We start from the raw sequence: 12,779 nt of genomic DNA on the forward strand, positions 1-12,779 counted from the left end.
CCTGGAGCTGCGCGTTGCTAAACCTGGACCTCAATCAGACCGGATGATGAATCTGTACGAAGAGAAAAACACAGCTTGTGATTATCTCCACATCTCAGCACGCTCCCCTGTTTCACTGTAGGGTTACTTTTGAGAGGGCGGCAAGTAATCCACGACCTGCAGAGGCTTAATGGTGGAGCCACAATATGGCAGGTCACTTAACTTTCCTCCATTATGGAAGATTCAGAAGAAAATACAGGGAAATTAAGGTTTGTAATCAGCATAATTCAGATTTTTACCAATATGCATCTTAAAAAGACACTTCAACAATTGAAAACTGCTATCAATTGTGTTTCTTTTTTTGTGAGATTGTGTTGCTTTAAGAGGGCAAGAGGTAATCCATGACCTGCAGAGGCTTAAAGGTGGAGCCACAATATTGCAGGACACTTTACCTGCGTCCATTATGGAATATATGGAACAAAATAGAAGGTTTGCAATAACCTTAACTCTGATTTCCACTTATATGCATCTTTAAAAGAGACTTAAACACTGAAAACTGAAGTTTGCTGTAAATGAAGCTCCTTTTTTGTGATATTGTGTTACTTCAAGAGGGCAAGAGGTAATCCATGACCTGCAGAGGCTTAATGTATATTGCAGGAATCTTACCAGCATCCAGGATGGAATATGTAGAACAAAACACAGGAAAACAGAAGGTTTGCAATAACCATAAATCCAATTTATTTGAAAAAGGACGATGCGTACAAAAACATTAATCTCAGAAAAGAGAAGAGATGATTTATGCCAGATTTGAGCAGGTTCTTAACAATCAACAAACACTCAAACCATTGCATAATCTCTGTCACACAAACAACTGGGAAATAAGATAAAAGTACAGGTCAATTAATACATAGTACCGTTAAAATATAATATTACAGCACAATTCTAATTGAAAAACTCAGATTACAATGTAATTAATGATGGCATGACTGGTTAATATAAAAGCTGTTGCACCATAAGAGAAAGAGTTATACATCCTAACATCGAGACCTCTTCTCTTATTTTATGTTTTATTAATGCTATGGAGGCATGAGCTGCAGGGGCGTAATCGTTGTGTCACAATACCTTACTCTATCGTGGAAAATAGAGGAAAAAGTTTAGGAAAAACACCTTTTTATAGGAGCTTAGAATCAACGTTATTCAGATTTTCGCTTTTGTACATGTTACGTAAAACCTTGATGAGAATGACGGTAAACATGGGGATTGCTCATCAGTTGTCTTATATTCAGCATAAATAAGCAGCTGAAATGTGTTGCTTGTGTCCCAAAATGATTGAAATATCCCTTGGGATTCAAAACTCTTTGTAAAAAACACATTTGGTGAATGAATAATACTGCTTTTAGCTCTGTTAAAAATAGCCCTTATTGAATGATATAATTAAAAACCTCGATATGACGACCCCAGCTAACCCCCTCAGACACATTCAAACATGAGTCATACAGTTTTTTAACACCATTTTGTGGCTTTTACTACTTTTATTGGATCGTACAGCCAAGGAAAACAATGTTCTGGGGTCTGATTCCAACCTGAATCGTGCATTTTAATCAGAAATCTGGATAATATCATATATGCTACCGCGCTACGCTAGTTAGCATCCGTGTGAGGCGTAAGTGACTCGTTAGAGGACGACTCATGTAAACAGCGCCAACGTGGAGGACAGATCTGGACCAGAACTGACAACACACACACAACCGGACCTGTGTGCATGTTACAAACACTAAACCCAGCTCACACACACACACACACACACACACACACACATACACACACACAGAGACGGGAAGCCTCAGAGAGTGTGTGTTAATGAGGAACCCAGCATGGACGGACATTGATGAGGCTCATTGACGATTAACATCTCATTAACATGTCATTAGCTGAGAGGACAACTGAACGGACACAGGCAGAGAAACACACACACACACACACACACACGCACACACACACACACACACATTATGGCAGTTATAGCGGGTTAAAGGTCAACACCAAACAGCACTTTCCGTCCATTTAATATCTCTTCTGCTTCACTTCCTTTATCTCTCTCTGTCCCACAACTGCATTAAACCGCTAATACTAATAACAGAGAAACAGTCATATAACACACACACACACACACACACACACACACACACACACACACACACACCACGCACAGAGACCCGGTGTATCGGCAGCAACAGTAGGGCATCACATGTAATTAACCTGCCTGACCTCAGGAGTAATAATGCCATTGTGTGTGTGGAGTGTGTGTGTGTTGGGATCAGTGTATTGTGCTGAAGGAGTCGAGTGTTCTGCCATGATCTTCTCATAACGACAGCATTGGACACACTGACATTGTGTTGTGCTGCTGTGTGTGTGTGTGTGTGTGTGTGTGTGTGTGTGTGTGTGTGTGTGTGTGTGTGTGTGTGTGTGTGTGTGTGTGTGTGTGTGTGTGTGTGTGTGTGTGTGTGTGTGTGTGTGTGTGTGTGTGTGTGTGTGTGTGTGTGTGTGATTCGCTGCTGAAGTCGAGTGTTCCGCCGTGATTTTCACATAAATGCAACATTAGACACACTCTTATATATGTGTGTGTGTGTGTGTGTGTGTGTGTGTGTGTGTGTGTGTGTGTGTGTGTGTGCATGCGCAGTGTCTACCTTTAGCACATCTGATGTTACTGTATCAGTGTGTGTAGAGGAAGCTACTTGGATAAAGTACTTTGTTCAATTTGAGAACAAATGTAGTTGGTAACACAGAGGGTATATTTACTATTAATAATAAAACTGTTTGTTGATGATAGTCAACAATAATAAATGTTCCTATCATAAAATATATTTATTTACTTTATTTATTCATTTGAAATATAAATATATTTTAGTTTGTGGAGCTTTTTTATCCTGAACTTTGTACTGATTCGACCAGGGGGCGATGTGATTGGATAGCCCTTCAACTATCCGTCTATGTGTACCTTTTCTCTCTTACATGCAGTCATCAAACCGTCGACCTGTCTGGACTGTGTCTCAACTACAGCTTCAGTTTTGATTCTGTATTTGCAAAACACATTATTATTTGAAAGTGTTTCTGAATCTAAATCCTCTCTCTCTGTGTTTCAGTCTCTGGACGGGTTTGTATTTGCACTAAATAAGGAGGGACGCTTCCTCTACATCTCTGAGACCGTCTCCATCTACCTGGGACTGTCACAGGTAAGAGATACACCTGTGTGTGTGGCTGTGTGTGTGTGTCACATTACCTGTCTATTTTTGAGCCTCTTTACTCAAGCGAAAGTAGATGTATTATATTGTAACAAATACTCTGTTACAGATAAAAGTCTACCTCTTCCTCTAAAATAAATACAGATCAGTCTCCCTTCAGCTCAGTCGGAGCTTTTTGGTTATTTTGTTTCTTGCAAATCCTCCTCCGTCTCTCTCTCTCTCTCTCTCTCTCTCTCTCTCTCTCTCTCTCTCTCTCTCTCTCTCTCTCTCTCTCTCTCTCTCTCTCTCTTCTGTCTCCCTCCCTCTCATCATTACCAAAGACAATTCCCAACAAATTAAGGCTCATTTCAAATCTCATCAGTTCGTCGGACGGTTGTTGATTTGTGCAGCGAGCGACAATGCATATTTTATTCCTGTGTGTGTGTGTGTGCTTGTGTGCTCCTGTGTGTGTGTGTGTCTGGCTGTGTGTGTGTGTGACACTTCATTGTACTTTGTCAGCTTGGTAACGAGTTCTGCGTCTCAATTGGTTCACTCTCCAGCAGTTCCTGTTAATAGAGACAGGCATCCATCCTGAAGGTCGGCTCATCGACCTTGGAGGCGCTAATAAGTCAGTATTGACAAGTCGTGTGTGTGTGTGTGTGTGTGTGTGTGTGTTTACCTCATAGCTTCTGTCAGCTTCTGAGCAAACTGCTTTTATGTGTTACAGAAACAGGAAGCAACTTTTGCACACTTTGTGGTCATCGTTAAAAGATCACATGCAGGGAGAAATAAAGCTGCTTTTATCAGCTCTTAAAACTCACCTCTAGCAGGTTCCCACGGTACTTGAATGCAACACAGCACTGACAGAACGATAACATGAAACCCTCTCCTCTTTCCTTTTCCTTCATGCACTGCCTGCCACCATCCATGCACGTGAAAAATGCTCCATGCTTTTCAACAAATACAACAACTTCTTTACACTCTGAGGCATGGCATGTATTTACAGTGTCTCATCTCTAAAATGTGGTGGCTTTCTTTGCCGCTCGTGTGTTTTCCAAATAAGTATTCAAGCATCAACGAGGAACTTCATTCAGCTGCCATTTTTGCAAAGGTGCTCAGCCTGCACTTGACAAAATTATGGACATTTGAAGTGTGTAAAAGGGTGTTTAAACTACCCATGATCGGCTGCTTGTCCATACTTAGCATAAGTGGTTGAGAAAGTGGTTCATACTGTGTTCCCTCGTAGTCTATTCAGCTTTGGTTCTGGATTTAAAGAGGTCAATAATCCCTTTTTGTTTTGACGCTCCGTGGCACAGCTTTATCTGTGGAGTGCTGAGGTTACTGATAGAGCTACTTAGCGTTATGATCGTTTATAATGAATGCAATTCACAGAAATCAGTGTGTTTAATGTCCAGACATGGATCACATATCCACTCTGATATCAGTGAGCATGGAGCATTGTTTCTTCCTGAAAGCAACTCTTATTTACTGCCATACGTACGGTCTCTCCCCCTTCCATTAGTCTAATGTGAACTCTTGTCTCTGAGCATTAGACATAGGAAGCTCTCAGATATGGAAGCCCAATCAGTTTACCAAATTAAAGAGGAAGGCACATCACTCTCACCCCATCTCTCTTTGCCACCCCCCCACCCACCCCCCTCAATCCTGGATTAATTCCCCCACCGAGATTGATTGATGATTTCTATCAAATAATTGATTAATTGTCAAATTGGGTCCCCTAAGCTTTTTCTGCCAGCGCCGCTGAGCTGGTTATCTTGTTCTGGTGGCTTTTTATCAGCTGCTGAAGAAGTGGCACGCCGATTTTATAGAAGGAAAAGTGAGAGACAAGCGGGGGGGAGAGCTTGTCTTTGCCTTGTTCGAGTCTCACCCTGTAATCCTACATGTGTACACAGAGTTCGTCAACCTCCGTCCTCGTAATTGCTCTCCCTTCCTCCTCTTTGCTTTTTTAATCACTGCCCTTCCCTCTGTACGTTTTTTTCTTAAAGGGAAAGAAAATATATCGCTAATTATTTTTCAACTTTAATTACATCGTTGGAGAAATGGCAGGGTGGCAGGCGACGAAGGGAAGGGGGGGGGTGTTTCTTCATATATTTTTTTTAAGCCTTTTGACAAATTGACGAGGTTATGAATTTCTCTCGCTCGGTGGCCGGCGCTGAAACAATCGTCGGGCAGATTTATGTGTAAAGAGGATTTGCCGGTTTAACTCGTTTTCTCTTTGACGAGACGGGGCGGACGGGGCCGGCCAATCAAACAGCTCGTTAATGGAGTCATTAACAAAGAGCCGAGCTTTAATTAAACATGGTCGCTGAGCAAAGTTGGAGTAACCCCCACAAATCCAACATACACTGTTTGTCTCCAGTTTTATATTCTTTGATTCTCCGCAGGAAAAAGTTCAGGCAGTCAGCGAGGGGAGGTGGACTTTTAATCACTTTGTTTAAGGAAGCTTTGTCTGTTATTTAAGAAAAATATCACACTTAAATATCAGACCAAAAATACAGCAAATAAACTCCATCATTTACAGCATTTATACATACAGTCCAGCAGTGGCTCAGTCAGTAGGGGCTTGGATCGTAGGGTCGCCGGTTCAAGTCCCCAAACAGACATGAAATATGGAAAGTGGACTGCTACTTGGAGAGGTCCCAGTTCACCTCCTAGGCCCTGCTCTGGTGCCCTTGAGCAATGCACCAGACACCTCAAATCCCCCCTCCCCATTGCTCCCCGGGCGCTGCACGATAGCTGCCCACTGCTCCTAGTACTAGGATGGGTTAAATGCAGAGGACCAGTTTCACTGTGTCTGCTCTGCTGTGTGCATGTATGTGACAATAAAGAGGGTTTCATCGTCCCATTCTTCTTCTTCAATTCTCGGTCCGATTGTCGCCTAAACGTTTATTTTAAATATCCAGAAGATGAACAAAAAGAGCTGGCATTACCCTTCTTACATGTGATAGTAAACTCAAAAGGTGGATTAATTGACACGTGTACTGCATTTTCTGTCAGCATTATTGACTGAAAGAGTTTGGATCCAAACAGTGAAGGTTATTTTATTCATACAGCCTAAAATTGTACATTTGCCTCACAGAGTTTTTAACCTGTACCTTAATTGGGACAATAATCCAATCTAGGCATGTTAAATGTTAGCAGCGGTACGATATAAAAACGTTGCTGTTTTAGGCTCTAATACTCACATGTCTAGGTAACCTCCTGTAAGACAGAGAAACCAGAGGAAATCTGATCAATGAAGTCGAAACAAAGGAAAATACTTGGAAAAGTTTAACTTCCACAAGAAAGGAGATGAAAAGCTTCTGCCTTCCTCTACAATAGCAGTGTCGAATATTGGGACATTTAATTATCTGATATTTGAGCTATCAATACAGGGCTTTCACTTGATTACCTGGCTTTTGATATCACTGATCTGTTCGCCTAAATAACGCCTCCATTGGACTCCTTTGTTTGGTTCCGGAACACGATGACATCACTACCTAATCCTGGCGCTTCTATTGGGTAGCGCGCCAACGCATTGCACGTGATAGGCTAAGGGGCGGGACATCTCTAAGCAGGTTGACCAATCACAACAGAGCCGGCCAGCTAACCAATCAGAGCAGACTGGACTCTGGTTTCAGACACAGGGTGAAAAGAGGAGCTGCAGCACAGGCAGTATGAGAAAAACATGCTCATTTGAATTGCACATGAACCAGGTGGATGAAAACACGTCCTGTCGTTCTCTGTAGACAGCAGGAGAGTCTGTCTCTCTGTAACACCCTGTTGATCCAACAGCACTGTGTGTGTGTGTGTGTGTGTGTGTGTGTGTGTGTGTGTGTGTGTGTGTGTGTGTGTGTGTGTGTGTGTGTGTGTGTGTGTGTGTGTGTGTGTGTGTGTGTGTGTGTGTGTGTGTTCATGTACGTATTAATGTTTTTGTCTGTGTGTGACTCTGTTTATGAGACCAGGCGATGCTTGCAGCTGCCCTCTTAGTGATCTAATTGAGATGTGTGTGTGTGTGTGTGTGTGTGTGTGTGTGTATATGTCTGTTTTGGTATGTGTGTGTGTCAGTGTGTGTGGAGCAGCAGATGGCTGTGTGTCCTCTGCCTGATGGTCCAGAGGAAAATAATAACTGTGTCGTCCCGGCCAGACCCAAATTAGTCAGCTGGATTTTCGCCCGTTACGCCCAACCGTGGTCCGCAGCCAGATCTGCTTCATGCCAGGCCAACATATGCAGCAGTGTGGGAGAGTACACACACACACACACACACACACACACACACACACACACACACACACACACACACACACACACACACACACACACACACACACACACACACACACACACACACACACACACACACACACACACACACTTTACTCTCTTCAATGTTTTGGTCTACACTCCTTTTATACTTCCAAAATAAAAAACTTCTTCCCCTCATCCCTATCTGCAACCATTTATATTTAACAGCAGACACACAATGACAGACCACACACACCTGCACACACACTTGCACACACACATCCTCACCTATTAAAGCGATTGTATAATATGTTATCAGAACTACATGGCAGCTCTGGAGTCAGTGTCATCAGTTATCAATGAAACTTTGTGTGTGTGTGTGTGTGTGTGTGTGTGTGTGTGTGTGTGTGTGTGTGTGTGTGTGTTCAAGTTCACCAAGGTTGCTCAATTAACTGTGACCTTCCTCTTGTCCACCCCTCCTTCTCTTCATCATCTTCAACCCGTCTCCTCCCTCCTCCTCCATCTCCCAGAATGCCCCTCTTTGACCTCATGCAAACGGCCGACCTCCCGTATTAAAAACACAGGAAAGGGAAAATGAAGTGATGAAGAGGGGGAGAGGGTGACAAGAGGAGGAGTAATAAGGGGGAAAGTCAGTGAAGAAATATATGATAAAAAGATATATGCATAGTATGTAATAAATACTTAAAGTACTCAGAATATAAACTGAATACATGAAGTGAAACACTTTGAAATACAACATAAAACTACATGTAATAAAAAGTATGATAATAAAAATAATAGCGAAAAAGAAACCAAAACAAGAAGAAATAACATTATTTATTTGCTTACACTTAATGCATGGCCAACAGGTAAAAGGAATATTTCGCTTTAAATTGGCGTCTTTTCTGAGAACAAAGATGCTCTCAGTTTCTTCGAGTCATATTGAAAAGTCGTAAAACGATGTGACTGAAAACAGATTTTATATTGAACCTGATTTAAAGCAATGTTTTCAATAATCCCGAAGAATATCAGAAAGTGCTTTTTTAAATTGAATCTATTATTATTAATTTTGCAGTAACATAAATATAAGTTCAGTTATGAATATATAAAACATCTTACACATTTTTTAATGCTGGTTCTAATGTTTAAGGAATACATTTTAACCAAAATCCAATCATTTTAATGTAAAATAAAAAGATTATTTTTTAAAATCCAGAAAAATAGTGTTTTGTTTAAGATCTTTCTCTTATGACGTTAGTTTTAGTAAATTATGGGCTGCAATGACGATTTTCTAACCTTCATTTTTTCATTTTTTTACTCTTATTTAAGTACTTATACCACAGCATAGAAACACTAAACGTACTACAGGAAATGGTCCTGTGCTTTAACGTTGCAGTTTATTATTAAGTTGATTCACGTTGCTGTCCTCCGATATAATATGTATATTATGAATCTACATTTTAAATAACTTATACAAAAGATTTAGTAGAGTAAGACGCACTAAATGAACCTCTGATATATAAGAATAAGAACCTTTAGATGATGCTCCGGTAATAAAAGTACTTGAGTAAATGTACTGTGCTACTCTACTGCTGTTGTTTCACACTAATGTGTGTGTGGTGATCGACAGATTAGTCTGTCTCTCTCTCTCTCTCTCTCTCTCTCTCTCCCATTGTTCACTGGATTGAGTTGGCCTGCTTCCAGATGACTGGTTTGTGTGTGTGTGTGTGGGTGTGGGTGTGTTTGTGTGGGTGTGTGTATGTCAGAGGTGTGTGAAGCGATTTGTTTCTGTCTTTGTCATTTAAAGAGGCTCTCCAGTGGTTCACACACACACACACGTGTGCAAGGTCATTCTGCCCACACTTGCACATGGGGGTTTTTGTGCTCGCTACACACACACACACACGCACACACACACACACACACACACACACACACACACACACACACACACACACACACACACACACACACACACACACACACACACAGAGGGTCATTGGAAAGCGAGGCAGAGCCTGATCTCTGCTCTCTTTCACTCCAATCCACATTCCCTCAGAGGAGCTGGCAATAACACACACACACACACACACACACACACGCTCTCCTCCCAGTATTCCCAGTGGGCTGCTGCTGGTCTGCAGGGGAACATTGAATGTATTAGCATTAAGCAGCTCCTGCAGACTGTCAGTCTGTCGGCTGCTTTCTCTCCTCTGGTCTCTCAGTGTCCACCACTGATGTCCACACACACCTGCAAACAGACCTCTGACTGCAACACACACACTCTGGATGTTTTCAAACAGTGTGTATCTGATAGTCTGAGCTTCAGGAAGAGGGTTTTTTATATTTAACAAACATGTTTATCTACTGTGCTGAGCAGGAAGAAGCCCTATACCTTCAACATACTTCCCATGTACCAAAATACATCATTACGGTAATTTAAAGCATTTATGCTAAAAGAACATCTGCTATTCTTTAGAGTGTATTTATCATACTTCAAACTTTCTTCTTGTTTTGGTTTCTTTTTCTCTATTATTTTGTATTATTATCATACTTTTTATTACATGTAGTTTTATGTTGTATTTCAAAGTGTTTCACTTCATGTATTCTAGTTTATATTCTGAGTACTTTAAGTATTTATTACATACTATGCATATATCTTTTTATCATATATTTCTTCACTGACTTTCCCCCTTATTACTCCTCCTCTTGTCACCCTCTCCCCCTCTTCATCACTTCATTTTCCCTTTCCTGTGTTTTTAATACGGGAGGTCGGCCGTTTGCATGAGGTCAAAGAGGGGCATTCTGGGAGATGGAGGAGGAGGAGGGAGGAGACGGGTTGAAGATGATGAAGAGAAGGAGGGGTGAACAGGAGGAAGGTCACAGTTAATTGAGCAACCTTGGTGAACTTGAACACACACACACACACACACACACACACACACACACACACACACACACACACACACTCAAAGTTTCATTGATAATTGATGACACTGACTCCAGAGCTGCCATCTAGTTCTGATAATATATTATACAATCGCTTTAATAGGTGAGGGTGTGTGTGTGCAAGTGTGTGTGCAGGTGTGTGTGGTCTGTCATTGTGTGTCTGCTGTTAAATATAAATGGTTGCAGATAGGGATGAGGGGAAGAAGTTTTTTATTTTGTGTGTGTGTGTGTGTGTGTGTGTGTGTGTGTGTGTGTGTGTGTGTGTGTGTGTGTGTGTGTGTGTGTGTGTGTGTGGTGTCTAGACACAGGGCTTTATAGACGGCGGCCATTGAAATGTATGAAGCTGCAGTGTGAGGTCAGAGGTGGAGCTCTGCCGCACGGAGCGGATTTACAGTCAGAAGAGATACTTTCATACACCAGAGACAGACAGACGGACAGCAGGTCACTCTGACATGCTGCAGGACACACACACACACACCCACACCTCTCAGCTGGTTATGGAGCTTCACACACACTCTCCACCCACTCTTCTTTTCATGCATAAGAGGCGTGAGTGATGGTGGAAGCTGAGTGGGGGTGTTTGACCTCACGGTATTACAAAGACATTCCAACATGTCGGGATTCAGCCGCGCGCGTGTGTGTGTGTGTGTGTGTTTTGGACGTCACGTTACCGTCGTGCACTTCAGAGGCGCTGAAGGTGAGGCTGCAGGTGCGCTGACCTTCACAAGGACACGCTGCTGAAAGGATTCAAATCAAAGGTTTTTTTTATTTCAGGCGGGTGAGTGAACGCAGGGGCTCTCGACGGACCGGTGAACAGCAGAGATCTTTTAAATCTGTTTCCTCAGTCAAGGTTTTTTATTGGCTCGCGACATATTTCCAGTCCTTTTCTTCAAACACAAAGTTTAGTTGTAGATGTACTGCATTATAAAGCCTGGTGACTCAGTTTAGTCTCCATCTCTCTCAGTTTTGAACGCTCCTCTTCAGATGTAGACATTTAATCATTTGGAAATAACAGGCTGCATTTAAAGTGTGTGTGTGTGTGTGTGTGCGTGTGTGCGTGTGTGTGTGTGTGTGTGTGTGTGTGTGTGTGTGTGTGATCCTACCTCATCTCCTTTCATCTTGTTTATCTCTCATTTCTGCTCACTTCCTATCTTGTTTCCTAATTTCCTCCTTTCCTTTCCTTTCCTTTCCTCTTCCTTCCTCTTCCTCTTCCTTCCTCTTTAGCCTTGTTTTTGTTACTCTCCTTTCGTTCCTCTGGCCTTTTCTCATCCTTTGTCCTTTACTCTCACCTTGTTTCCTTCCCTCCACCTACCTCTCCTCTCCTCCCTTATCTCCTCTCACCCTTGCATTCTTCCCTTCCTTTCCTTCTCCTGTTTCTTATCACTCTTCCTCCTCTTCATCCTCACCTCTTTTCACCTTTTCCCTAACCTTCCTCTCCCCCCTCATTTCCTTTCCCTTCTCTTTCCTTCTCCTTTTAATGTGTCCTCCTATTTCTTCTCCCCTTTCCTCCTCTAACCATCTTCACCTTTCTGCCCTCTTCTGCTCATATTATCCTCTTCTATCTCCTTCCTCTCCTACTCCTCTTTCCCCCCTCTTTCCTTCTCCTTATATGTGACCCTCCTCTCTCCTCTTTCCTCCCCCTCCTCCCGAGCTTCAGATTTACGGCCGGCCGTTACTTTGATGCTGTGGAGGCTGTAAAGAGATCAGCGTTGCCGTCGGAGACCAAAATTGATGCTTGTTTTATGGAAGTGGGAGAGGAATGTGTGTGTGTGTGTGTGTGTGTGTGTGTGTGTGTCTATTTACAATAGTTGTGAGGACCTCATTCACATAATAACACACTTTATCTATAAAAGGAACTCAAAGACACTTTCCAGAGTAAAGATTCATAAAAACTCGATTGAAACAACACACTTTTAATACATAAAACATAGCAATAAGTACAGAATAAAGCAGCTCTTCATTCACACATACATATATGTTGTATGTATGTATAGTCACTAGGCAGAACAGGACACGGATTTCACTTTCATTTTAGGATAAAATGGGAGGTTTTGGGGTTATTTAGTTGAGCCAGGAATACCACAGATGAGAGGAAGTCTACCCTCCCCTCTCTGACTTATTCTGAACAATTTAGATGAGTAATATTTGGAGGAAAGGGAAGAGAGTGCGGGGGAAGGTGATGAGAGTCTGACCTCAATATATGAATAAAGAGAGGAATAAATGTGTGTGTGTGTGTGTGTGTGTGTGTGTGTGTGTGTGTGTGTGTGTGTGTGTGTGTGTGTGTGTGTGTGTGTGTGTGTGTGTGTGTGTGTGTGTGTGTGTGTGTGTGTGTGTGTGTGTGTGTGTGTGTGTGTGCCCTGGGAATGGTAATTAAGATCATTAAA

At 42.2% G+C, this 12,779-nt stretch overlaps 1 protein-coding gene across 1 annotated transcript in view; it reads left to right on the top strand.

The window, feature by feature from the left end:
• LOC134882005 (neuronal PAS domain-containing protein 3) overlaps window positions 1-12,779 on the top strand; it is a 252,374-nt gene that overhangs the window by 171,079 nt on the left and 68,516 nt on the right. Inside the window, exon 5 of the mRNA XM_063909647.1 lies at window positions 3,123-3,212. Within this exon, the coding sequence (XP_063765717.1) occupies window positions 3,123-3,212 (90 nt within the window). The remainder of the gene's footprint in view (window positions 1-3,122; window positions 3,213-12,779) is intronic.

The sequence above is a fragment of the Eleginops maclovinus genome, chromosome 19 (genome assembly GCF_036324505.1).
Source record: "Eleginops maclovinus isolate JMC-PN-2008 ecotype Puerto Natales chromosome 19, JC_Emac_rtc_rv5, whole genome shotgun sequence".
NCBI classification, from domain to species: domain Eukaryota; kingdom Metazoa; phylum Chordata; class Actinopteri; order Perciformes; family Eleginopidae; genus Eleginops; species Eleginops maclovinus.